The 26,202-nt window shown below is 52.2% G+C and overlaps 2 protein-coding genes across 2 annotated transcripts; one reads left to right on the forward strand and one right to left on the reverse strand.

Annotated features, from left to right (window-relative positions):
• Window positions 1-15,014: 15,014 nt before the first annotated feature.
• Window positions 15,015-17,974, reverse strand: TLX3 (T cell leukemia homeobox 3). The gene is made up of 3 exons (XM_050794345.1): window positions 17,351-17,974; window positions 16,744-16,987; window positions 15,015-15,761 (listed from the first exon to the last, which is right to left on the reverse strand). Exons 1-3 carry the CDS (start codon window positions 17,910-17,912, stop codon window positions 15,551-15,553), a joined length of 1,017 nt encoding a protein of 338 aa, XP_050650302.1. The 5' UTR covers window positions 17,913-17,974; the 3' UTR covers window positions 15,015-15,550.
• Window positions 17,975-18,239: 265 nt separating this feature from the next.
• Window positions 18,240-21,165, forward strand: LOC126956983 (uncharacterized). Its single transcript, XM_050794358.1, has one exon. The coding sequence runs from the start codon at window positions 18,351-18,353 to the stop codon at window positions 18,762-18,764; it is 414 nt and encodes a 137-aa protein (XP_050650315.1). The 5' UTR covers window positions 18,240-18,350; the 3' UTR covers window positions 18,765-21,165.
• Window positions 21,166-26,202: the final 5,037 nt, after the last annotated feature.

Here is a 26,202-nt window from a genome sequence, read left to right on the forward strand (position 1 = left end):
AGTCTTACTCTTGCACTTTGCACACGGAGCACAGCCACTTTGTCTCATAAACATTTTATGTTCCATGTCTTTATTCTGGATCCTGAAAACCGTAAGAAAATGCGGTACTTTAACAATCTTTTAAAAATTGGGGGGTTGAGGCCCTCATGAGCTCCTATTACTCTTGATGCATGGTGCTCTGAAACACAATGCAGTCAGGCAGGATAAGGAAGGCCCTGCTCAGTCAAAAGTTTCTTTTGATTCTTTTTTTTTCTTCTTTTTTGAGATATTGTCTGCTCTGTCGCCCAGGCTGGAGTGCAGCTCACTGCAACCTCCGCCTCCTGAGTTCAAACAATTCTCCTGCTTCAGCCTCCCAAGCAGCTGGGGTTACAGGTGCAGCCACATGTCTGGCTAATTTTTGTATTTTTAATAGAGACAGGGTTTCACCATGTTGGTCAGGCTGGTCAGGCTGGTCTCAAACTCCCGACCTCAGGAGATCCACCTGCGTCGGCCTCCCAAAGTGCTGGAATTACAGGTGTGAACCACCTCGCCCAGCCTCTTTTGATGTCTTATAGGGTTTTTTAGTGATACTGAAAAAAAACCTTGGTGTCCTATGTGTTTAAAAAAAACACAAACCCACAAAATGCTGGAGCCATACACACTAAAAAAGGGTTTGGGGGGCTAGATGATGAGCCGTTTCCTTTTTTCCTCACCCTTCTGCCGTTGATACATTAGTAAATCCTTTGACTTAATTCAAAATTATTTTTATTTTCAAAAAGTCTCAATTTTCTGCAAATCACAATGTGATACATTAAAGTAGGAGTCCCCTCCCATTCCCTCCAGCCTTCTCTCCTTAGCAGTAACTTGGGAAATCATTAGTTTTCTGTCTATCCTTCCAGATTTTGTCCTATGCCTATCTGAGGGACACATGTGCGTGCATGCATGCGTGTGTGTGTGTCATATACATAAATAGAAACCAGATCTCACTTTGTTGTCCAGGCTGGTCTTGAACTCATGGCCTCAAGCGATCCTTCCACCTCAGCCTCCCCAAGTTTTGGGATTACCAGTGTGAGCTACCATGCCTGGCCAGTGTATGCATTTTTGTTGTTTTTGAGACATAGGCTCAGTCTGTCACCCAGGCTGGAGTGCAGTGGCATGATCATGACTCACTTCAGCCTTTACCTCCCCAGGCTCAAGTGATTCTCCCACCTCAGTCTCCCAAGTAGCTGGGACTACAGGCATGAGCCACCATGCCCAGCTAATGTTTGTGTATTTTGTAGAGATGGGGTTTTGCCATGTTGAGTAGGCTGGTCTTGAACTCCTCAGCTCAAGCGATCCACCTGCCTCAGCCTCCGAAAGTGCTGGGACTACAGCTGTGAGCCACCATGCCCAGCCCTATTTATGTGTTTTAAGGGGGTATGATATACATGTTATTTTGAAACTAAGTTATTTCACTTTATAATGCATTGTGGATATTATTTCCATGTTGGTACCTACCAATTCACCCCCATTTCCCACTTTTTTTGATGGCTACCTCTTCTTATTCCATAGCATAATTGAGTTTATGTGGCTAATTTTTAAATGATGGACATATGGTTATTTCCAATTTCCCCCTCTTACAACCACTGCCGTGATGAACACCCAAGAAAATGTATCTCTGGACACTCAATGCTAATATTCCTCAAATGACTTTAAAAAATTAGATTAAATTCATATAACATATAATCATTTTAAGGTGTACAAGTCAGTGGCATTTACTACATTTCCAATGTTAGGCAATCAATCACCACTTTTATTTAAGTTTCAAAACTTTTTCATCACCCCGTTAAGTAATCACTTCCAGTCCCCCTGTCCTCTGGTAAACACGAATCTCCTTTCTCTCTCTATGGATTTACCTGTTCCGGAACCGAACAATTCCTATCAATGGAGTCACACAATCTGTGGCTTTTGCGTCTGATTTCTTTTTTTCTTTTTTTTTTCTTTTGAGATAGAGTTTCACTTTTGTTGCCCAGGCTGGAGTGCAATGGTGCGTTCTCGGCTCACTGTAACCTCAGCCTCTCAGGTGCAAGTGATTCTCCTGCCTCAGATTCCTAAGTAGCTGGGATTACAGGTGCCCGTCACCACGCCCAGCTAATTTTGTTGTATATTTAGTAGAGACGGGGTTTCACCATGTTGGCCAGATTGGTGTTGAACTCCTGACCTCAAGTGATCCGCCTGCGTCAGCCTCCCAAAGTGCTGGGATTGCAAGCGTGGGTCTGACTTCCTTCATATAGCAACGTGGTTTTGAGGTTCATCCACATTCGTATTGCAGCATGTTTCAATATTTCCTTCCTCTTTATGGCTGAATAATATTCCACAGTTTGTTTGTCCCTTCACCCACTGCAGGACTAAGATTCCTCCTCAGAGGGAGCAGCTCTGCAGAGCAACGTGCTCTGAGGAGCCTCTCGGGTCCCTCCCAGGGTGGGCCAGGTCTCAGACACTGCGCTTCTTTTTCTAGAAACAGCCCACGCTATTTTACCACATATCCTGGAAAATTTCTGTCCAAGAACTTTCACTGTTTTTGTTTCTTTTCTCTTTTAATCAAGGGCTGGATAAATGAGCCATCAGCCCTCAAGTGCCTCATGATACGGAGCTTCTCAAATTGGACAGAATGTTAGGAAAGTAACTGGTTTGGTCAGTTTTTATTAGGAGAGCTAAGAAAGAATCAGCTTACTGTAGGAAGGATTCCCGCTGCTCCTAAGACCTGGCCCTTGGGGGCTAGAAAAAATGGCAACAATAATAGCCCCTTATACTTGAGCCAGCGTTGCATGGGCTTGGTGGCGGGGAGGCAGGTGAGTGTCTGCAACACAACACAATATATTTATCCAAGGCAGTATTTCTCCCGTTAACACCGAAAACTGAAGCTGTATTTGATTCACCTTTTCACCTCCTTTTTTTCCTTGGACTTAAATCATTTTTTTTAAATGCCTACTATGTGCCAGGCACTGAGGACCCCCCAGGAGGTAAGAAACAGCCCCTGTTCTTGTGAGCTTATACCACAGTAGGGAAGATGGACATATAAAGGGGCAAGGACAGTAAGAGGTGGAAATGCGCCAGCCCAGTCACGTGAAAACACAAGCCCCCAATTGGTGGTCCGGATGCGCTCCCTGCAGTCTGGACCCTCATGTGACTGACATCATGTGGACAAAACACGCAGGGGAAGAATGAGGTCAGTTGCGCCTCACGTTGGGGCTGCCTTGCAGGGGTCAGTGCACTGAGGTTTTCTCATACCTGGGTTCAAATCCTGCTCCATGCATGAGCTATAAAACCTGAGGCCAGGATCTTACCCTCCAGGGCTTTACTTGCTTACCCACAAAGCGAGACTAATGCTACCTTTCTGCTGTGAAGATTTAAATACTATAGATGTGTGTAAGCAAATGATGCAAAAGAGATAGTAAATATTATGTGTGTCCTTTTCCTGGGTTCGCTGCATACAGTTTCCCACGGAATTAATAGCAGCCCAACTTCTCAAAGACCTGTTCCAGTTAGGACAAAAAAACCACTGGTACCCCAGAAAATGTCTTCAGAGGGACTCAGGCTGGCCTGCCTTCCTCTTTGCAGAAAACTTGATTTCATTCAAGTTAAAATTAGCATTCCCACCCAAGCCTCAAATTCCCCTGCTCTAGTGTGAACTCTCTGTTTAGCTCCAAGCGAACCTCTTTCAAAGGCAGAGGACCCCGTCTGGCCTCTGCACCCCAGCAGCCCCTGAAAATCACCCAAATCTGGCCTCCCACAAAAGGCAGCCGTGGTTGTGCTCCCCTGACAAATTGAGCCCGAAGCGGTAAAGATCTCTTCCATTAGAACTTTCTAACGGTGTCATAAATCTTTTATTAACATTTGGTATTATACTAATTAAAACTGTTCTCTGTATGTATTATTAATTTCCCTAGCACTTTTTGCTGGGGTGACGTTTTTAGCCAGCTAAGCAGAATGTAGCACAGTAAATAAGAAGAAACTCATTTCCAGACAATTAGCCTTGCAGAAAAATAAGTTGGTTAATGGAAGGCTTGATGATTACAAATTTTACCTAAATAAACAGGGTATCTTAATGGTAACTCTTCAAGCTAAGTAAACAGATTGGGGTGGTAATGTCCTAAGCAATACTTAAATGTAACTGTTTAATAAATTGGTAAATTACTCATTTCATCTTAGAACAAAATGGTAATACTGTAGTAATAACCTAGTATATATTCCGTAAATATGAAGCATTATCACTTTAGCTCTGTAGAAATCACCACAGTGATATGTCAGCATTGATCTAAAACTGCAGCATTTTATCTCAAGTTTATTACCCATTTTTGAGAATCGCTGAGATTTTCAGAGCATAATGGCAATAAAAGAAGAATTTAAAAAGCGCTTTAATGTGCATAAGTTAATCAGAGGTATCCTCGGGGGGAAAAGGAAATTTGGTAAAACATGAATTATAAGCATCATTTAAACTTACTTTGGACACTAGAGATAATAAATGGCACCATAATTTAGAAATAGCTTTTAACATCAATGACGGTAAGTACCACTTTACTGTTCATAAGAATTGCAGAGCAATGGTGCTGAGGCCAATTTTATTAGCCATTTTTTTCTTTATAAAAGCAATCCAGCCCTTTCCACAACTGAGGAGACAGGAACAAGAGTTACGTGCTAATATGCAAAATGCATTTAAGTTTTTTGAAATAGAGAATAATAAATTGTGCCAAAAGATAGAGTCTGGAGACAAATGAATGATCATTTAAAAAGAATAAGGCACTCTCAGAGTTTACATATTTGGGAAAACTTGATTAAAAAAAAAGGCCAACAAATTGTTCATACATTTTCCCATTTGCTAGAGCATGCCGGTATACTTTCAGATCCAGGAGATGAAGCCATAAATCCCAGCTATTGGGAGATACTGCAACAGGAATATATTTTTGTAAATTGTTGCCATTGACAAATTGTTTTTAAAATATATAAAGGGCAGGTTCATCTTTGTCTTCAGGGCGCCCAAGCAACCTTCTTGCAGGAAGCCTCAGACCCTGACCTCTTCTCACCAAGCAGAGACAGCCTGACAGCTTAAGTGCAGAGCTCAGACACTTAAGCTGTGGGTCAGGCAGTTGCCTGGACTCAGTGAGCCACTTACTAAGGGCTCAGTGCTCTGCTGAGCATCGTGAGGCCTCAGGAGAAGCTTTTATGGAATAGTGCATGGCCGTGTTGGCAAAAGCTGGCTTATGTGGAAGAAACAAATCCAAGAAGTCAGTCTGGACCCTGCTCTTCAGGATTTAGTTACTCCAGATTCAAGGTCTTTTGCTTTCCACCGCATGAATTTAAAGACAAACCAAACGATCCACCTTTCTTGATCTTTAAATCTTAGATGCAATTGAGCGACACAGATGCCCTTCCCTCCTATGCTTTTGAACAGGAACTGTGCAAGAGGCCTGGGGACTTTGTCCAAGGCAGCTCCTTCTGGAGGCCGTAGGAACAGAATCAGTGGTGCAGGGAGAGGCAGGAGGGGGAAGGGGAAGAAATCAGCAAGGAGGGGCGGCTCCTAGCAATGCAGCCAGAGAACAGGCCTTCAAGCCCTCTGCCCACCTCACCGCTGATGGAACACGCTGTGTTCCTCTTGCTTCTGGACACTTCATCATTGTCTGGTCCCTGTCAGTGACATTCCTTCCCTGAGAGCCCAAGGAATATCATTTGCCTAACCTCCTCATGGGAGAAGTTGCATTTTACGTGACAGCGATCTCTCCCTTAACAGTGTCTGCTCCACCTGCAGAGAGCACCCCAGCTTTGGTTGAAGACTTCGAGGTCAACTTTTGAAATGGATTGAAGCATCATCCTGAACTAGTAGGCAGAGAACTGTTGTATTTAGCTATGAGGCTTTGGGTAAAAACACTTTCAAGTTGCTGAACCTTAAGTTTTCTCGTCTGTAAAATGGGGCTTCAAAACTGTTTTCTAAAGTGATTGTGAGGACTGAGTGAGAAAATGCACATCATGACCCAGAACACAGTGCTCGACACGCAGTGGACACCCGCCATTGATCGGGTTTCTTCCCTCTCTGGAGTCAGAACACCTGCATCCCATCTCATACTCTATGTGACACTGATAAGTTACTTAACATTTCCACATCTCAACTTTCTCATCTTCAAGATGGAATATTACTATCTACAGTTGACCCTTGAACAGTGTGGGGGTTAGGAGAGCCAACCTTTGTGCAGTCAAAAATCCACGTGTAATTACTACTATTATTATGATTATTTTTGGCGGGGGGAGGAAGTCTTGCTCTGTCGCCCAGGCTGGAGTGCAGTGGTGCGATCTCGGCTCACTGCAACCTCCGCCTCCTAGGTTCAAGCGATTCTCCTGCCTCAGCCTCCTGAGTAGCCAGGATTACAGGTGCCCGCCACCATGCCCAGCTAATTTTTTTGTGTTTTTAGTAGAGACAGGGTTTCACCATGTTGGCCAGCCTGGTCTCAAACTCCTGACCTCGTGATCCGCCTGCCTCGGCCTCTCATAGTGCTGGGATTGCAGGGGTGAGTCACTGCACCCGGCCTATGTGTAACTTTTGACTCCCCTCAAACTTAACTGCTCATAACTTACTGTTGACTGGAAGTCTTACTGACAAACAGTTGATGAACATATATTTAGTATGTTATATGTATTATGTACTGTATTCCTATAATAAAGTCAGTTAGACGAAAGAAAATACTAAAAAATCATAAAGAGGAGAAAAATATATTTACTGTAGATTAAGTGAAAGTAGATCATCATAATGGTCTTCATCTTCATCGTCTTCATGTTGAGTAGGCTGAGGAGGAAGAAGTGGGCGGGGTGGGGGTTGGTCTTGCTGTCTCGGGGGTGGCAGAGGCGGAAGAGAATCTGTGTATACATGAACCTATGCAGTTTAAACCCATGTGGTTTAAAAGAAACTGTACTTCCTAGGCTTACTTCAAGGGTAAATGTGTAAGATGCTTGTATAAATGCTCAGTTCACTGCCTGGCCCACAGTAGCAGTTCTAGAATTGCTACTTACCCATTAGTACGATTATTTTATGAACATGTACTGAGTACGTGCAATGTGCCCAAATCAGCAACCAAAGGAAACTGAAGCTCCAGAAGGCAGCAGAGTCACTGGTTACTCTTACTTAGAATAATCTGGATTTGCAACAATCAATCAACAACCTTTTCTGAAGGTCTTCTTCAGGGGACACGTGGTGCAGACTGAGGCAAGACAGGGCTCTAAACTCAGGCATAACTAGGTTTGAATTCCAGCTCCGTGACTTAAATGTCTGCCGGTGATCAAGTCACTCACTACTTGAGTTACTAGGTTTGCTTCCTTCTCTCTACGAGGAAAACAAGAACAATATTTACTGTGTGGAAATTCACCTACGACTTGTACTAGCATCGCAGTGTTTACTGGGCTCCAGGTGTAATCTTTCAAACCACTCCATGAGGAAGATCTATTTTTTGCAATATTCAGATGAGCACACTGAGTCACAGAGACGCAAATTGACTCGTCTAGGACCACACAGCTTGTGAGTGACAAAGCTGAGATTTTAACCCAGGCCTGCTAAAGCTTCATATATGTGGCGGGCATTTTGGTGCAGGAGGCAAAATGCATTAATGTGCCTGTCATCTTCCTTCCCTAGGGCTGAAAGTCCTCAGGCCCAGCAGCTGTGGGCTACACCAGGGCATCTCACCACCACAGGGGTTCACCCGGCATTGAACTCAGCCAGTTCTTCTGTCTGAGCTGGGAGCTGGAGGTGTGGGGGTGGGCAGTAGAGTCTTCCCGAATCCCTTAGAGCACAAGAGCTATCACCTTCCAACAATCTTCAGGAGGAACAAAAGAGAAATAACAAGGGATTCTAATGGTAGCTGCAGCAACAGCAATGTTTAAAAAAACAGAAACAAACAACCACAAAAACAAAACAAAAACACGACTGGGCGCAGTGGCTCACACCTATAATCCCAGCACTTTCGGAGGCCGAGACCAGGAGATCACTTGAGGTCTGAGTTTGAGACCAGCCTGGCCAATATGGTGAAATCCTGTCTCTACCCAAAATACAAAAATTAGCCAGGCGTCGTGGCAGATGCCTGTAATCCCAGCTATTCAGGAGGCTGAGGCAGAAGAATTGCTTGAACCTGGGAAGCGGAGGTTGCAGTGAGCTGAGACCGGGCCACTGCAATCCAGCCTGGGTTACAGAGTGGGACTCCATCTCAAAAAACAAAACAAAACAAAACAAACAAAAACCCACCCAGGACTTTCTGGTTTATATCTGGTGTTGTTTAGGGTTGGTAATAGTCAACCCAGTCAGAATTCCCTTCAGCAATCACATAAAGACCTGGGCTTTAGTAACAAGAAGGTTTGAGGTGCCTCACTGGAGAAAACCAATGAACTGTATTCAGGCGGCTTCCCTTAAAGTCCTGGCACTAGAGTAGACTTGGGAATGTGGTGTCATTCCTCAGAGCCTCAGTCTACTCATTTCTAAAATGGAGATTACAATAGTATCTATCTCTTAGAGTCCTTTGAGGATTACACAGGGTCGTGCAGGTGCCCTCACCACATGGTAGCTGCTGGGTGCCGGAAGCCTGGGCTCAGGAGGATACAGGTGGCCACGGCTCCAGTTCCGGAGCTGGGAACTATTAATAAAGGCATGGCCCCATCCCTGCCCGGGGGCCCCGCCCGCCCCCTCCAACAGACGAGCTGGAAACGGCGGGCATTAATCAAGTCCACCCCTGCCCAGCACCCTCTCTTGGAGTCTTCCCCGGGGTTGCCTTTCCTCTCTGCTCTCCCCTCCCCTTCTTAGTCTCACTATGTCCTAGGAACAAAAGTGCCCCAGCTGTGGCGCCTGAACAGTGGATGCAAATGCAAGGCAGCTTCGCATGCTGGATAATCACCATCGGCCCCTGAGCCCCGCACCAACTTCTCCAGCCTCAGGGCGGACCTCGCCCCTTAGACCAGCGGAGGGCTATCTCCTTGGCTGGGGGTGGTGGGGACGGGGGAAGGGGCAGTTCTCGGTTATTCTCTGAAGTGCTCTGCATTCCTCTTTTTGGCTGAGTCTCTGCTGGCTGGAGGAAGACGTGGGTTTTTCCTGGATGGGGGACGGAGGCAAAGGGTGCGCTGCCATCCCAGGCTCCCCGCCCTGGAGAGTTTCAGCACAGCTGGGATAAATCCATCGAACAACAGTGCTTGATAGCAAAGCCAGTACCACCCCGCTAGCAGCCAGCGCATGGGCTGTGCGAGGTCTGGAGGCTTTTAAAGCCAATCTAGGACTCTCACTCCACTCAAGGATCTGGCTTCTTAAAATCAGGGTCTGGATCAGCACAAATCTCTCTGATGAACCTGCGGCCAATGGGGCTTTTCCAAGCTGTGATCCATGGTCTGGTGGGGACACCGCCTGGCTCGGGCCCCACAGCCAGCCAGACACCCAGGGGCCTTTGAGGCCAGAGTTGGTTAAGGCACCTGGGGGTGAACTTAGGTGGGTCGCCTGCCTTCTCTCCTCCTCAAGTTCCTACTTACTGGGAACACAGGACTGCTTTGGGGGATCAATGGGATGGTGGAAGGTGTAGGAAAAAACCTGCTCACATATGTTTTATCTTCTCCCATCCCATCTCTCTGACACAGAGAGAATAGTAAAGGGGTTTAATAACGAACTCATTAATTGGCAGCGGGTCTGACACAGGAACAACATTCGTCTCAAATGGTGTGATGGCCACTAACCTCAGGGTGACACCAGGACACTGACAAGTCTAGGCAGATGGAGCCAGGCCAAGTTTCCCAGATGACTGTGCCACTGTCTCTACTACCGGTGACCAGAGGACAATTCATGGCAGTGGAGGACGCTGTTCCATTCCTGTCTTTTCCTCCAAAACAGCAACATCTTTGATTACGCCCCGCACTTAGATTTTTATCCGAAAAATACTTCTAAAATACTTCTGTTTTCATAAAAAACTGATCATCAGCTGTACCATATGCCATGGTTTTTGTTGTTTTGCTTTTTCTGGAAGAGTCTTTAATGACTATTTTTACAGTTTCAGAAACCAAGCTGCAGATAATCAAAACCATTTGCTCAGGGCCACACAGCGAGGGTCCGCAAAACTGCGCGGAAGAAGACTGCCACTGGCGGCTGGGTGGCCCGAGGGAAGGCACCGATCACCAAGGCAATTTCTCGAGGACTTTGCCAGTGTCTGAGCCAAGAAAGTGCACGCCTGGGCCTGGGCGTCGCTGAGAGTAGATGCTCTTAACGGAGCAGGTGCTTGGAAATGGGGGGCTGAATTTCGAATTTCGCAGAAGGAAAACCGCCTTCCCTGTGGAGAAACCTTCACTACTCGAGGATACAGGCGCCTGCACCACACCAGCCGCTCTGCGGCCTTGGTGCACATGTTTACACACGCTTTAGTTGGACCGAGGCAGAGGTTGGGATTTTGGCAAAGGTTCCCAGGAACCTTCAGCGGGGTCGCTGCTTAGGCCCGGCGCTGCCCGACGGTCTCTGCAGAAAGCTGGAGGCCATGTTCCCGGATTCCTATTCCGGAGCGCCTGGCCCGGTCGCGGCGGAACAGAGCGCGCAACGGTGCCTGCAGCCCAGGCCTTGGCGGCCGAACTGGCTCAGACGCCTGCTTCGACCGCAGGTCCGCAGGAGCCTCAGCCCTAGCTGCGCGCCACTCTTCGCAAAGCTGCCGAAGCGGACAGGCGAAGGTTACTCTGCCCAGGGGCCCGGTGGCACCTCTGGGTTTCACCGCTGCTCTCCTGGTGGCCGCGGCTAGGTCTCCCCCCTTCGGCACGGATGGCAAAGGCGCCAGCGCGAAAGCCTGGGAGGCTAGAAGTGCCGGGCGCCCTTGGAACTCAGAGCCCAAGCCACAGCGGCAGACTCTTCTGTCCCACTGCGACCCCGGGCCTCGTGTCAGGGTGGCTGCAGGCGCCCCCTCCGCCACCCCGAAGCCGCCTCTCCACACTCACTACTCAAAGCTCCTCCACCCAGTACAAAGAGCACTTGCTTTGGGTGAGAGAGCGCGGGGCCGCCACCGCTGCACGACACAGAACTAATGTCTGAACTGCTTTGAAGCTTACTTTATTTTTCTTTCTTTCTTTTTTTGAGACAGGGTCTCACTCTGTCGCCCAGGCTGGAGTGCAGTGGTGCGATCATGGCTCACTGTAGCCTCGACCTCCTGGGCTCAAGCGATCCTCCCACCTCAGCCTCCGGAATAGCTGGAACCACAGGCATGTGCCACCACGCCCCGATAATTTATTTTATTTTATTTTGTAGAGACGGGGTCTCCATGTTGCTCAGGCTGGTTTTGAATTATTGGGTTCAAACAATCCTCCAGGCTTGGCCTCTCAAAGGGCTGAGATGATAGGCTTGAGCCACCACGCCCGGCCTAGGCTTAGTTTTTCCATCTGCAAATTGGGGAGGGCACTCGAACCTCGCAAGTGCTGTGCGGCGCAAATCAGAGCTCCTGCCCAGGCGCTGGACTGGGAACTGGTGACTGGAAACCATTCCCACTAGCGGGAAGCGAGCGGCCGGCCCCTGAATTTTCGGCGTTCTCTCCGGGGGGCTCTGATTGGGCCAGGTTCCCGTCGCGTCCCCGAGTCCCAGACCCTACACGATGCGCGGCCTCCTAGGGAGAACTGATCGCGGCCTCACTCCCTGCCCGGGCCGGGCAGCCTCGCCTCTCCTTGCAGACGCCTTCGGCCCAGGCCTCCCCACCTGCATGTAGGGCCCCGGGTGCAGCCTAGAAATCAGGGCGCCGGGAGAACCCGCGCGATCTTTCTGCTCGGCCCCCGGAGCTGCCTCTCGGCTCCCTGCCCTGCATCTGTAAAATGGGCGCGGCTTTAGAGACGCTGGGACTGAGGCTGAGGCGGCGAGGCGGCGTTCCCAGCTCTCGCCCAGAGGCAGGCTGCTTCTTGTCCTCCATCCCGTCCTCGGCCGGGCTGGGCGCCAACACTCGGCCGCCTGCCTCCGGAACCTTGGCCTAGGGCTGGGAGATGATCGCAAAGGAGGCGCCCTCGTGGGGCCCCTCAGGCTACTCCAGATTCCTTTTTCCTTAAGCTCAGTCTCAGGGAAGCCTGCCCCATCCAGATATTACTGTTGCCCCAATTCTGCCCATAGCCCACGTGGCTGGGGGCGGTGGGAACTGTGTCCCCTACTTCAGTCCCGCGCAGCCACAGCGGAAACGACGACCTAGCGGCTTGGCACCCCAGGAGGAGGGGGTTAGGCATTAAACGCCCTTTAGCCGCTTGGCAGTCGCTCCCAGCCGCTGGGGGCGCCCACATTGCTCTGGGTGGACGTGGGCGAGAGATGGTCGCTACTCGGCACCACATGAGTGGGCTCAGCTCTGTAACTGGAAAAGACCCGTAGCCCCTCTCTGGCTCGGCAAGGCTGGGTGAGGGCAAAGCGCTGGAAGACGCCAAACGCCGCGAAGGCACTGGGTGCGGGAAAGGCAGGCGCCCCCGAGGGCCGAAGCCAGACCAGCTCCCCACCCCCGGCCTGCCCGGACGCCTACCCGGGACAGGCCTCCGGGCCAGAGGCCTTCTGCTCAAAGCAAGGCGCCGGACAGAAAAAGTCAACGTGCGTGTGTCTCCAAAGAGGCCCAAAGAATCGAGGGTCACCCTGGCAAAACAACAAAAGTAATTTTGAAAAACAAAAACTCTAGGCCTTATAAGAATGGTATGTTGGGACGGGCGCTGTGGCTCACGCCTGTAATCCCAGCACTTTGGGAGGCCGAGGTGGGCGGATCACGAGGCCAAGAGATCGAGACCATCTTGGCCAACATGGTGAAAACCCGTCTCTACTAAAATGCAAAAAATTAGCCGGGCGTGGTGGCAGGCGCCTGTAGTCCCAGGTATGCGGGAGGCCGAGGCAGGAGAATCGCTTGAACCCGGGAGGCGGAGGTTGCAGTGAGACGATATCGGGCCCCTGCACTCCAGCCTGGTGACAAAGCTAGACTCCGTCTCAGGAGAAAAAAAGAGAGAGAGAGAGAAAGAAGAAAGAAACATTGGACTTTGGGGCCTCCGGGGGAAGGGTGGAAGGGCAAGGGATAAAAGACTACACATTGGGTACAGTGTACACTGCTCGGGTGATGGAAGCACCAAAATCTCAGAAATCACCACTAAAGAACTTATTCATGTAACCAAACACCACCTGACCATCTGTTCCCCAAAAACCCACTGAAATAATAACAATTTAAAAAAACCCGCGAGGCCTTATTATGGAGCAACAGAATAAAACGGAACGGAGCTGGACCGCGACACCCGTCTCTAAGGAACGCGCTTCTCCGCCAGCAAAGTCAAGGGTCCCTCTAGTCCTCAGCCGAAGGGCCAACCTTTCCCAACCCGATGACGGCGTTCATCAGGCTTTTTAGTGGAGAAAATAAAAGCATTTCAGGAAAACACTCACGGAAGAGACCCGAAGTTCTGAGTCACCCTAGTCCCTCCCCGGGTGTCTTTATGTCCCCAAAGGCGCAGACCCCAGACTAGCTGGGCTTGGGGACGGAGGTGACGGCGGGAGCGCTGGGGGTTCAAGATGTTTCTCAGGCGCCCTCCCCTTCCTCCGGCCCTGCAGGTGCAGACAGTCCCGCATAGAACGAAGGCTCGGAGCACGGGGACCCGCCGGGTGGCCCACGGCTCCGGCACCGAGGGAGGCAGTGGGATGAGGCGGGTGGGGGTGCTCGTGGAGTTGGGGGGCTCTGGGACACGGCCTCGAACGTGTTTTGCCTTAGGAGCTGCTGGGAGCTGGGCCTGGAAGAGGGAGAGAAGGAGTCTGGGAGAAAGGAAAGGAGAGAGAGAGAGACAAAGACAGATATACATTAAGGCAAAGAGATTCGAGAAACAAGAAAGGGAAGACAAAAGGACAAAAAGAGGACAATGGAGAGGAGAGAGACAAAGAAACCCAGAGAGACACAGAGGCCAAGAGTCAGAACTGGGGAGAGAAGGAGGAGGAGACGACAGAACAAGAAAAGGCTGAGGGCAATGAAAAGCAATAGAGGACGAACTACACCGGGAAACATCACAAAACTGTAAAGAAAAGGGGAAAGATACAGTACAAGAGACCCAGAGTAACACACAGAGGAGAAAACAGGGAACAGTGTAGAGAAAGAAACGGAGAGGCCAGAACGTAAGTTTTTAGAAGACTGAAAGCGAGAATGATAAAAGAGGGGGAAAAATCCAAGAAGAAGAGGAAACGTTCACGGGTTTTGTTTGTTAGTCACGGTTGGAAGGGGTCAGCCGCTCCCAATCTCGCAATTCTGAAACTTCCAACTCTTGAGCCACGGTGGAGCTGGGAGGACCCGGCCACGCCGCTACCACACCAGGGCTTGGAGTTCTGAGTTCCGGGCGCCCCGCCCACTCCAGCCCAGTGACGCCGCGGGGGCTGCGGTGACGTCACACGACGTCATGCTCCACCTGGGGTCCCACGCAAACCCGACAAGGAGCGGGGTCCCCGGGGTTGTGCGCTGCATTTGCTCCCCAGGCCTTTGGGGACCGAGGATTTGCACCGGTTCTGCGCGCAAAGCCTGCCCACAGAGCGCCCAGACCCGTCAGAGCCAGGTCCTCTCTGAGGCTCCTCAGGAAAAAGAGGGCGGAAAGCGGGTTGCGGGGTGAAGGGGGGCTCTGAGTTCCGGCTTGAGTTCCAAGAAGTTCGAGGCCACTCTGCCTCCCGCCCCCCAGGTTGATTTGACCTGGGGACGGCCTATGCATCTGCCCAGGCCCGGCGTTTTACTCACCAGCCCGCCCCGGCGTTGGCCCGCGGCCCTCGGGCCTGGGGCACCTTTCCCACGTCCAGTTCCCATCCCGCGCGCACCCAGGCTGAGGGCGGCCGGCACCAACTGACCTGCACCGCGCATCCTCCGCGGGGCCCCGGCGGGGGTTGCAGCCGAGGCGAATGCAGACGAACCTTCAGAAGTGGACGCTTGCTGCGCACCTCCGCGCTCGGCTTCTACAGCCGCAGGAGTGGGGCGCAGGGCCGCGGGGTGGGGCGCAGGGCCAGGGGTCGCCGAGTATTATTGGAACGAAAACGAAATAAAAGCGGCGTTAAGTGAAATAGCTAACTTTTTTATTAAATAAAACGACTTAAATAAAAGGAACAGAAAAGAAGAAGAGTGGACCCAGCCTAAACGCAGGGTGCCCCTGGCCCCTGACACTTCCCCCAGCGGCCGGGTCGGCTGCCCCTCCTCCAGCGGCCCCCGCGGGGGAAGCAGGTGGCCGGTTTCTAAAGAAAAAAAAGCCAAAACTTTTTATTATTTACACGTTTGGGCAAAAGTACAAAGTATAATACAGGCGCCCGGCCCGGGGGGTGCGGGCGAGGGGCGGAGAAACGTAAGGCGCTTTCTTGTCAGGCCCGGGCCTGGGGCGGGACGGGGCGCGGGGCGGGGGCTCGGATTGTGCGGCCGCGCGGAGCCCGGGCCCGACCCCCTTCCGCGGCTGGCCAGTCTGTGGCCGCGCCCTGGGGCCTACTCGGGCTTGGCGGCCCCTTCCCCTCTCGGCCCCGGTTCCCCCTCAGCCCGGCTGGGGGGTCCGGGGCTCCCGTCTGGGTGGGGGCGGCGATCCGTGGCGACGGTGCGCGCTGGTGGGCTCACACCAGGGAGGTGACGGCGGGAACCTTGGAACTATCTTCCTCCCAGGGCTGCAGATTCTGCAGAGCAAAGAGTGACGAGTTGTGCAGACAGAGCGGGTCGGGCTGGATGGAGTCGTTGAGGCTCTTTTGGAAGGCGTCGTGTTGCAGCTGCAGCATGAGCCGGCTCGCCTGCTGCCGCTCCGCCTCCCGCTCCTCCGCCGTCTGCCGCCTGCACCGGGGGAGGGAGAGGGACAGCACCGTCATGCACCCGGCACCGCGGGGCCGCCGGCGGGGCCCCGGCCCTCCCGGGAGCCGAGGCCATCCGGGAGCCTCGAGGCGCAGAAACCGTCTGCCTCCCAGCCCGCGCTTTACGCCCGAGGCCCTCATATCCAGGGAGCAGGTTGGGATCATTTGTTTTTGTTGTGTGCCAGAGGGTCTCCAGGAGGGGACTCTGCCCGCCGCCCACCTGCACGCCCGGGTACTGTGGCTTCACCAACAATAAAGACTGTGCCTTTCGCCGAATAGCAAGGGCAGAGCCTATGTGTAACTGACTTGGCCCTGCGGGAACCGGGGTCGCTGGGGTCCGCGGGTGGGCAGTCTGGCTCTGCACCACCCGCACGACGCCCGGGGGCTAGGTCAGTCTCATCCAGTTCGCCTAGGGCCTGTCTTGAACCCCTTTCCAGACGCGATCGCTTCGCCGTTTACGGGTTGAATCAAAACAGAGATGGGATAAAAACGCGGCTGGAGTGGAGACGCGGAGATGGGGTGGTGCGGGGGAGGAAAACGGCGTCCACGAGGGTTGTTGAAAATCCGAGAGGGCGGGCTGGAAGAAGGAGGAGAAGGAAAGTGCGAGAGGGCCGTGTGTGCGTGTGTGTGTGTGCGTGTGTGTTTGGGGGGGTGAGAGGAAATCAAGTGAGCGCAGGAGACCGTGCAAAACACGGGGAGAGAGTTGGAAGGGCTCACGAAAGATGGGGATGGGGATGGAGGAGAAACTGAGGCGTGGGAGACCACGATGGAGAGAGAAGCACAGGCCAGCGAGAAGGGTGAAAGGAAGAGGTACAATCTGCGAAGGCGGGTGGGGGTGTGTTGGGGAGAGGATGGGAGGGGGCGGGGGTAGTGGATAGCCTTAAAATGGGGCTAGTCGAGGCTGCGGCTCGGGGCGGGGCAGGTGAAGGGCAGGTGTAAGGTGGGCCAGGTCAGGCCTCTCTCACCGCCACTTGGTCCTCCGGTTTTGGAACCAGGTCTTGACCTGCGCGTCCGTCATTTTGAGGGACTTGGCGAGCGCCGCCCTCTCGGCAGAGGCCAGGTACTTCTGGCGATGGAAGCGCTTTTCCAGCTCGCAGATCTGCACCCGGGAAAAGGACGTGCGCGGCTTCTTACGCTTGGGCGGCGTCCGGTTCTGGTAGGGGTGGCCGATGCGCCGGGTCACGGTGAAGGGCGTGAGTGCGGCCGCCGCTGCGGAGACACACGAGAGCCCCTGAAGCCCAGCCCGGCTCGGCCACCGTTCAGGCCCCATGCGGACCCCGTGGCGCCCCGTGGGGCACGGAGAGCTCAGCTATTTCGCTGGTCGCGCGCATTTCCAGCGACACCAAGCCGGTCGGGAGACGCCCTCGCCCCCTGTCCCTTCCCCCAGGCACGGGCTTATTTTCCTGCAACTCTCCGATTACCCTCCCCACTACGGCTGCCCGGGGCACTGGGGCCGAGGCCTCAGCCGCGCTTGGGCCTCTGGAATGGTTTCCGGGAGTGGAGCGCACAGGGCGCGGCGCCTCTGGCCCCGAGAGGGCGGAGGCCTGGAGCCTGGTCGCCAGCTCTGCTCACCTGTGAAGCGGTCTTTAACGAAGCGGCGGCTGCTCTCCATCCAGGGGAAATTGAGGCCGCCCAAGCTGGAGACCGTGGGCACGGAGGGCATGGCGGGTAGCGCGCTTGGCAGAGGCGGTGGCACGGCCCCGGGCAGCGGCCTGTGCGCCGGCACCCGGATCACGCCGGCGGGCGCTAGGCTCAGGTTGACACTGTAAGATCCCGCGTCCTCGAAGGGCGCGCCGAGGCCCGCAAAGGAGGCGGGCAGAGACGGGTATGTGGCGCCCGGACGGCCCCCCGGGGGCCCTCCCAGGTAGCTGGCGCCGTCGGGGCCCCGCGGGGCGGGTGCGCTGTCCTGGTCCGGGCTGTTAAGGATCTGGTCGATGCCGAAGCTGATGGGCTCGTGCGGGTGCGGGGTCTGCGCGCTGGCGGGCGCCTCCATCCTGGGCGGGCGGAAGGGCTGGGCTGGGCTGGGCGGGGAGGCGGCTGGGTCCCGGTTACGGCGCGGCCATGGAGCGCCCGGCGCCTCTCGTCGCACTGAAACTTTGCCAAGAGTGCGCGGGCCCGACAGGCTCTGTGTCATCTTTCTTGAACCGAACCTGGAGTTTCCGCTGCTAATTCCTCTCCCGCCGCAGCCATTGGCTGCGATCAACAAGCCTCTCTCCTCTCATTGGCTCCCGGCTTTCAATAAAGGCCTAATTCATGGAAATAGGAGCTTAGGGACTGTTCCAAGGTGACATCATTTTAACAAACGAACAATAGGTCAAATTTATTAGCCGGGATAATGGGCGGCGGATATTAGCGCCCGAACCGCACGCAGCCTCCCAAACCCGAAATCTAACGAAGCTGCAATTAGCAGACGCTCCCCGCTCCTCCCGGCCGGGCCACTTCCCAGACAGTGCGCTGGGCGGGTAGAGCGCTCCGCTTGTGAAATTGTCTTTTGCTGAGCGGGTTTTCGTTTTCTTCCAATTTTTTTTTTCGTCTGAGCAAAAGCCAAACCAAATGCATCCTTTCAGTTACAATGGAGTTGCAACCCCGGGAGGACCCGGCGGGATCTGCAGAAGCCCCTTGGACACTACAGCCGCTGGAGGAACGAAAGAGGCGCACTCCCGGGGGCAGGCTTCGCGCTGCCTGCGCGCGGGGCGAGGGGAGCACCGTAGCGTTCTCCGCGCTCCGGAGGACGCCGACCCGCGTGGGGAGAATTCGCCCCCGCCCGGGTTTCGGCCGCGGCGTCGCGGCCACTTTGGAGACACTCCCTGGCTCCGGCCAGGCGGACCGAGGCGTGACTCGCAGGTGCCCACGCGTGCCAGCTGCGGCTGGGCTAGGGACGCGGGGTCGCCCAGTGGGGAGCGGGGACCTGACTCTCGAAATTCGTTGCAGAATGGAGGGGGCTGTGGTCGCGCATGGGAACCCGCTCGCGGCTCAGCGGGTCTAGGGACTTCGGGTTACCGAATGTCAAAGGCGCGGGCAGCTCATAGTTAGAGCAAATCGCAGGATTTTTTGGGAAAAGCGAGTGGTGAGCCCCTTCCGGCTCCAGTCCAGTCTGGGCACTGGAACCACTCCCCGTTCTGCCCGCGCCTCAGTGACTGTCTATCCAGGCCCAGGGCACCGTGGACAGGACCGCACACGTAGTCACCTTCCGCTGCAGCTTTGGGGAGACAAGCGGAATCATTTTCTTCCACCTAATTCTAAAATCGTTAGATGTAAACTCTTTGAGTGTCGCACCCCTGGCCTGGGCTCTTCCTCCTGCCCCTTGTGGTGCGGACAGTGGTGAGAGCTCGGATGTACTGTTGGCCAGAAGTGTGTTCAAATTTGGACTGGCCACTTCCTAGCTGAGTGACCTTGAGTAAGTGACTCCATATATTTAGGTTTCGGTTTTCTCGTTTGCAAAAAGGGAAATAATGCGTGCATGCAGGTTGTTTGTGAGCCGCGAGTGAGATATTGAGGGAGCGCAGAGCACTGGGCCTGGCACGTAGTGGGCACTGGGAAGCGTGGCTCACCTCCCACTGCATCCCCCCAGAGTAATGGCTGATATATTATTGTTGTGACTCTTGTTTATTTTGTTGGCAGTTTTATTTTATTTGCAGGGGCTCAGTACGTTGGAGAGAAAGGTGTTTGTCTACCAGTAGGGTCAGTTTCAGAGGACAGGGAAGGACAGGAGGTGCAGGTTGGGGATTCTTTCTATCTTCTCCCAACAATCCAAAGGCGTCAGGATTTGCAGGGCCTCCAGGCCTGGGTCTGGAGTTAGGTCACTTGCCCGCTGCGTGACCTTGGGCAAGTTACTGGCCCTTGCTGAGCCTTCCTGGTGGGTGTGGAGAGGGAGGCCCAACAGTGAGGGGTGAAAGCTGCAGGATGCCTGGAGTCTGGGCAAGTGCTCCCTCACTCGCTTCCAGCGACAAGGACCCTCAGATGGGGTAGATGCCATTGCTCTGGCCCCAGGGGGCCTCCTGCTTCTAATTCAGGCTCTGCCACTGGCAGGGTGGGGGCTGTGGGGTCCCTAACTGCCCCTCCCAGAACCGCATTTTCCTTATTTGTAAAACAAAAAGGGCACCAGCTACCCCCAGGGTGGCTGTGAGAACCAAATGAGATAGCATCTGTGGAAGTGCCTGTGAGAAACTCTGGCGGTTATATAATAATAACTTTAATGACAACTATAAAGCTACTGTAGCTGAGAACCTAGCCTGTGCCAGGCAGGGAGGTGGACACTTATTTATTCTTCACAATGACCCTGTGAGGAAAGGGCTGTTAGTGGCCCCAATTTCTCACTAATGAGGGAATTGAGGCTTTGAGAGTTCAAGGGAAGCACAGCTCCCCACTTGCGGGCTGGAGTTGGCACCTCACCAGCTCCTCTTCCCTTCTGGCTTCCAGTGTCCCGGACTCAGGGCTGCCCTTGTCACTTTAGACACTGTTAAATCGGGACAACAAGGCCCACCGCACAGAGGTTTGTGGCACGGAACTAAGGTGTGGGTGGTACAGCACTGCTCCCAGGGTGTGTGCTTAAGAATGGGATTCTCACCTCCGTTTACCAGCTGTGGACTCTGAATTATTCATCTTCTTTGTGCCTCAGTTTTCTCATCTAGTAAATAAACCTCATAAGATTAAATAAGCTCCTCCAGGTAAAACCTGGCATGGGTCAGGGCTGTGCTTCATTGCTTGGGTTCTGGCTTCCTGAGATCCACGGTTCCTTATGGTCCAGCCCTGTCATCCAGATGAAGGTGCTTTGGGCCACTAATCATAAGCCTCCTTTCACTTCCTATCCAGATAGCTCTTAGGCAGCTCAGGAATGGGGGTAACTTGGGTCAGGTATGAGAACTCTGAGAATCCTAGGACAGTGGTTCTCAGAGTGTGTTCCCAGAGCAGCAGCATCAGCATCACTGGAGAATTTGTTAGAAATGCAAATTCCTGGACCCTCGCCAGACCTACGGAATCAGAACTCTGGGGTAGGACTTGGCAGTCTGTGTTTAACAAGCCCTCCAGGTGACACTGATGCCTGCTCAACTCTGGAAGCCAATGCCCAGAATACTGTCCATTTCATCCGAGTTTTCAAATGTGTTGTTACAACACTGTGGGAAGATTGTCTCAGAATTTGCAACTCTCATACGAATCTGTACTAATACCTTCCACTTCTCATTCCCAGTGTTGCTCATTCATGTCTTCTCCTGATCATACTTGCCAAAGGTTTGTTATTTTGTTGGTTTTTAAAAAAGCCTTTGATGTCTTATCCCCTTTTAAAATGCCACCTCTTTCATGAATGTTGTGGTTTCAAAAATTATTTATTTCTTCTTTGCTGAGTTGAAAATTTGTCAAATTTTCTTTCTTTTTAAATAAATGCATTTGAGGGCATACATTTTCCTCTGAGCACTGTTTTGGCCAGATATGTTCTGATATGTATTTGGTGTTCCTGAGGTTGTAATTTCTTGCTGCCCTTGTAATTTGCCTGCTGTCACTTGAACAGTGAGGCACACACACTGAAAGAGATTAGGAAATGAGAATTGTAAGAACCGGGACCAGGATTCCTGGAGCTAGAGAGACCTTCAGGACACAGCACATCCTCTCCTCTTCTCCATGAAGAAGCTGGGAGAAAGGGGTGCAGCTGGTGGAGGCTTTGCTGAGAGTCATCTAGAAGATGGTGGGGCTTCAGGGGTGACAGAAAAGATGCTGGGATTTCCAACTGGCCCAGGAACCCAGCTGTGGGAGGCTCCTCCAGGCTCATTCTGCCATTGACTTCCTGAGTGAAATGGGACTGCATTTCCCCATCTGTGAAATGGGGGTAGAGACTGAATCAGGACTTGAAAAGTATTTGGGTCAGCTACCCTATTTGAACACCGATGAAAATATTGTGGTCTGCTTCCGTAGAAAAGGACAGAAACACAATTTGGCACATACACCATGTCACAGGTGGCTGACCTGCCGTGCTGTTCTTGGCTCACACACCCTAGTTCGGAGTCCCTACGGGCCCTTCCAGTTTTCCTGATGGAAGGCTCTAAAGACACTTGCCCAAATTTATTCGCCCATTCATTTATTTATTCAGCGAATATTTACTGAGCACCTACTCACATTTCCTGGACCATACCCCAGCGCAGGGGCTTGGTTTCCCCATCTCACAGTGGGGACAAAGCAGTCTGGGCTCTTCATCACTGCTTCCCCCAGTGGGCGGGATGTGGGGAAGAACCTTCCTGAGGAGGTCTGATCAGTCTCAAGAGTCTGCCAGCCAGTGGAAGGAAAAGGGCACGTAGTGGAAAGGGGTGAGCTGGGATTTGAACCCAGGACTTTTAGACTACAAAGCCCACACTTTCTCCTTTACCTTACACCCCTATTTGGGAGTAGGTGGTAAAGACTGTAAGTCACGGGATGGAGTGGGGAGTGGGGAGGGGAATCAGTGCAGGGTCTGGGTGAATGAGCCCAAGAGTGGCGGTGAGGGCTGGCCCTAGTGGGGCTCACTCTTCTCCCCTACTGGCTTGAGAGTTCCTTTCAGGCAAAATGGTGTTGGTGGCATTTGATCCCATGTCCCAGGGCTGGGTCCAGGGTGTGGAGGACTGGAGGACATTATCAAGGTTTGTAGTATTAAACTCAATAGCACAAAGCAAGGTCAGACAAGGGGTAAGAGAAAGGGGTCAGAATTGGGCGCAGGCATTTGCGTGCACTCAGTTCGGCATTCACCCCCCCAGCACCCCCATGGCTGGTTCCTCGCATCCTTTACGACCCAGGCCAGCCCTCACCTCTCTGCCCATCCTCCAGAGCAGCACACTCACCTCATCATCCTCTCTACCCATTGATTTCCGTCATTCCCCTCAGAACTGATCTTTATCCGGCTCATTAGCTTTATCTGTGGCAGGTGATGTGAAAGAATGATTTCCAAGGTGCTTGGGCTGGGCCAGACCCAGGCCCTGGCAGGGAGGCTGGCAGCAGCCTGAGGAAGCTGGCCCTAGGGCCGGGGGTTAGAGGAGAGGGGAGCAGGGAGAGATTCCTTTCTCCATGGGGTGGGGGACTGATGGAGATAATAAAGGGCACGTGAGCAGGGACTGTGCAGATGGCAGCGTGTGCTGGGTGGCAGGAATCGGTGTGCTCAGGCTCAGGGGAGTAAGGACAGGCAGGGTGGGCAAATGCAGGGGGTGGCCTTCTCAGGGACCTCCAAACCTGATCTCATGCCCTTGTTTCCTTCCCCTACACATCCGCCATTTTTCCCATTTGTGCTCCACAACTTTCCTCCCTTCCTGACAGATTTCTCTACTCAATTTGACTTCGACACTTTCGTTGGGCAAATTACATTAAGATGAATGTTGCAGGTACCCTTTATGGTTTATTTATCGTGATACTGTTTGTATCTCACACTTATAAATAACTTATGTTATAGCTTTTGTTTGTGGAAATGTAACTTACATATTTTATTACGCTTTCTGTAAACCTCAAAAAGAATCTTGTCAAGGAAGCACTCTTATCAGCAATCCAAACTATGGGACGTAAAAACCGACACTAACATTATTTTTTAATATGCCAAGGAGGCAGGTTACTCTTGCTGTAGTTTGAAAGGTTTGCTGTCATTGTAAACTTGCACCTCAATAAAACATTTAAAAGTCTCAAGAATGATTTTAGGAAGTTCAGGGAGGAGGATGAATCGGTGGCAGGACCCACAGACACAGCACACAATGGGCCCAGGTCCTGGGCTGGCCTTTCGCTGGGAGTGCCTAGTCCCATTGTGGGTGTCAAAGTGGTTCACATTGAGTTCTCCCACCCAACTGTCCCCTAGGCCCAGCTGTGAAGGACCTAGTTCAAGGAATTATAGTGAAAAAGAAACACGAGTTTTGAGGTCAGGCAGATCTGACTTGGAATTACGGCGTGTCTACTTTCTAGCTATGTGGCTTTGGGTCAGTCTTTTAGTCTCAGTTTTCTCATCTCTAAAATGGGGATAATAATTCTTGACATTCTTACTAGGAAGCGTAAAATGAGACAGCAGTTTGCAATGCTTATTTGGTGCTCAATAAATGATAGCAGTTCTGATTATTTTATGTTCATCTTAAAACTTTTAAGACCAGGAGTGGTGGCTCACATCTGTAATCCCAGCACTTAGGGAGGCTATGGCAGGTGGATCGCTTGAACCCAGAAGTTCAAGACCAGCCTAGCCAACATGGCAAAACCCTGTCTTTACAAAAAATACAAAAATTCGCCAGGTGCAGTGACATGGGCCTGTAGTCTCAGCTACTCAGGAGGCAGAGGTGGGAGGATTGTTTGAGCCCAGGAGGTTGAGGCTGCAGTGAGCTGTGAGCGTGCCGCTGCATTCCATCCTGGGCAAGAGTGAGATCCTGTCTTAAAAAAAAAAAAGAAAAAAAAAGAAACATTTACTTCCTCCCTTTTTACTCTACCCTGCTTTTCTCTTCAGGCACTCCTTTCCCTCCTCATCATAAGGGGCTGAGTTCTCTCAAATGTTACTTCCCCAAAACTGCTGAACATCTAGATCAAGTTTCCCATATGCTGGATCTTTCAGTTTCTTCAATTTTTCTCACCAAACCCACTCTGTTTTCGGTTCTCATGTCCAGCTGTTGGTACTTAGCTAATCTGGTCACTAATCTCAGCTAATAGCTACATGGCAAGCCACTTCTGCATTTTGAAAGGGGCCCTCACTACCGTAATCCGTAGGTACTTCTAGGATGTCAGGGCCAATAGAAGGGAGTCGAGAAGGCCAGGGGGGCTTTTCTGGGCAGTTCAGATAATCACACACAGTGCAGGGACTCTACACTCCTTTGTCCCCCATCCTAGAGAAGCCTGATTGGAAAACACAGAATAACAGAAACATCCGGAATACAGGCAGACTACATCTTTCTCAGGGGCCAGGTTCTGAAGTCAGTGTGGAAGGCAAAAATTGAGCAAAGTAAAAATCCCTTCAAACTGTTTCTTGCTTGAGCATCCCTGAAGCAGCTGGCTGGACTTAGCACCCACATTGCAGGAACAGTCCACCTGTCTGTACACTAGAATCCCATCAGAAGGGTGGGTGCGCAAACAGCAGCCACACCTCCCACCTCATCCTCTCTGAGCACGTGTGTGAAGTGGTAGGCCGTTTGGAACTGCCAGCACTCATTTTTCCTGTTGTTCAATCTGAGTAAGTTGAATCTGATTAGACCCAGCAGCTCCATTAGTTGTCTTTCACACGGCCTCCACAGGTTTGTGTCTCTGCATGCTTTTTTTTTTTTTTTTTGAGACGGAGTCTCGCTCTGTCGCCCAGGCTGGAGTGCAGTGGCCTGATCTCAGCTCACTGCAAGCTCCGCCTCCCGGGTTCACGCCATTCTCTGGCCTCAGCCTCCCGAGTAGCTGGGACTACAGGCGCCCGCCACTGCAACCGGCTAGTTTTTTGTATTTTTTAGTAGAGACGGGGTTTCACCGTGTTAGCCAGGATGGTCTCGATCTCCTGACCTCGTGATCCACCCGTCTCGGCCTCCCAAAGTGCTGGGATTACAGGCTTGAGCCACCACGCCCGGCCTGTGCATGCTTTATCCTTGGGACAGGATGTCCCTACAGGGCCCACTCCCACGTGGAACTCCAGGTCTCAAGAGTCCCCCGTCCCTCACCAAGGCAGACTGTGGCAGTCTTGGAGGCAGAGTCCCAAATCCGGTTCTCATCCACTGTGGGATGAGTGCGTAGTATGCATGAGTGTGATCCTTAAACATCCCAGCTCCCCCACTTCCTTTTCCTCCCTCAGTAAGGGCTCAGAATGGAACCTGGCCCTCTAAAGGAAAAGGAGGGTTCCTTTCCAGGTTTTAAGAAAGAAATTTACAGCTAAAACTCAACCTTTCTAGCAACAGCCAGACAAGAGTTTTGGCAGACAGCTTTGAAAATGGCTCCCAATGGCTGGGCGCGGTGGCTCACGCCTGTAATCCCAACACTTTGGGAGGCCGAGGCAGGCGGATCATGAGGTCAGGAGATCGAGATCATCCTGGCTAACATGGTGAAACCCCTTCTCTACTAAAAATACAAAAAATTAGCCGGGCGTGGTGGCGGGCGCCTGTAGTCCCAGCTACTCGGGAGGCTGACGCAGGAGAATGGCTTGAACCCGGGAGGCGGAGCTTGCAGTAAGCGGAGATCCTGCCACTGCACTCCAGCCCGGGTGACAGAGCGAGACTCTGTCTCAAAAAAAAAAAAAAAAAAACAACAACAAAAAAAAACAAAAGAAAATGGCTCCCAATGATCCCTACCTTGTGATTTACTTCTAATGAACAGAATACAGCAAAAGTGATGGGATGGCCCTTCTGAGATTAGGTTATAAAAGACGGTGACTTCCAGATTGCTGCAATCTCTCTGGCTCTTCTCTGATGAAACAAGGTTCCATGCTATGAGCTGCCCTGTGAAGAGACCCATTTGGCAAGAAACTAAGGCAACAACCC

This window comes from Macaca thibetana, chromosome 6 (genome assembly GCF_024542745.1).
Source record: "Macaca thibetana thibetana isolate TM-01 chromosome 6, ASM2454274v1, whole genome shotgun sequence".
Lineage (NCBI taxonomy): Eukaryota > Metazoa > Chordata > Mammalia > Primates > Cercopithecidae > Macaca > Macaca thibetana.

Excerpts from the sequence above, each read along its gene's own strand:
- TLX3 (XM_050794345.1), bottom strand. The coding sequence starts at position 17,912 with ATGACACAGAGCCTGTCGGGCCCGCGCACTCTTGGCAAAGTTTCAGTG. Across the intron at positions 16,988-17,350 it reads CGTTAAAGACCGCTTCACAG|CGGCGGCCGCACTCACGCCC; the intron begins GTGAGCAGAGCT and ends GTGTCTCCGCAG. Across the intron at positions 15,762-16,743 it reads AACCGGAGGACCAAGTGGCG|GCGGCAGACGGCGGAGGAGC; the intron begins GTGAGAGAGGCC and ends CCCCCGGTGCAG.
- LOC126956983 (XM_050794358.1), top strand. The coding sequence starts at position 18,351 with ATGGAGTTGCAACCCCGGGAGGACCCGGCGGGATCTGCAGAAGCCCCT.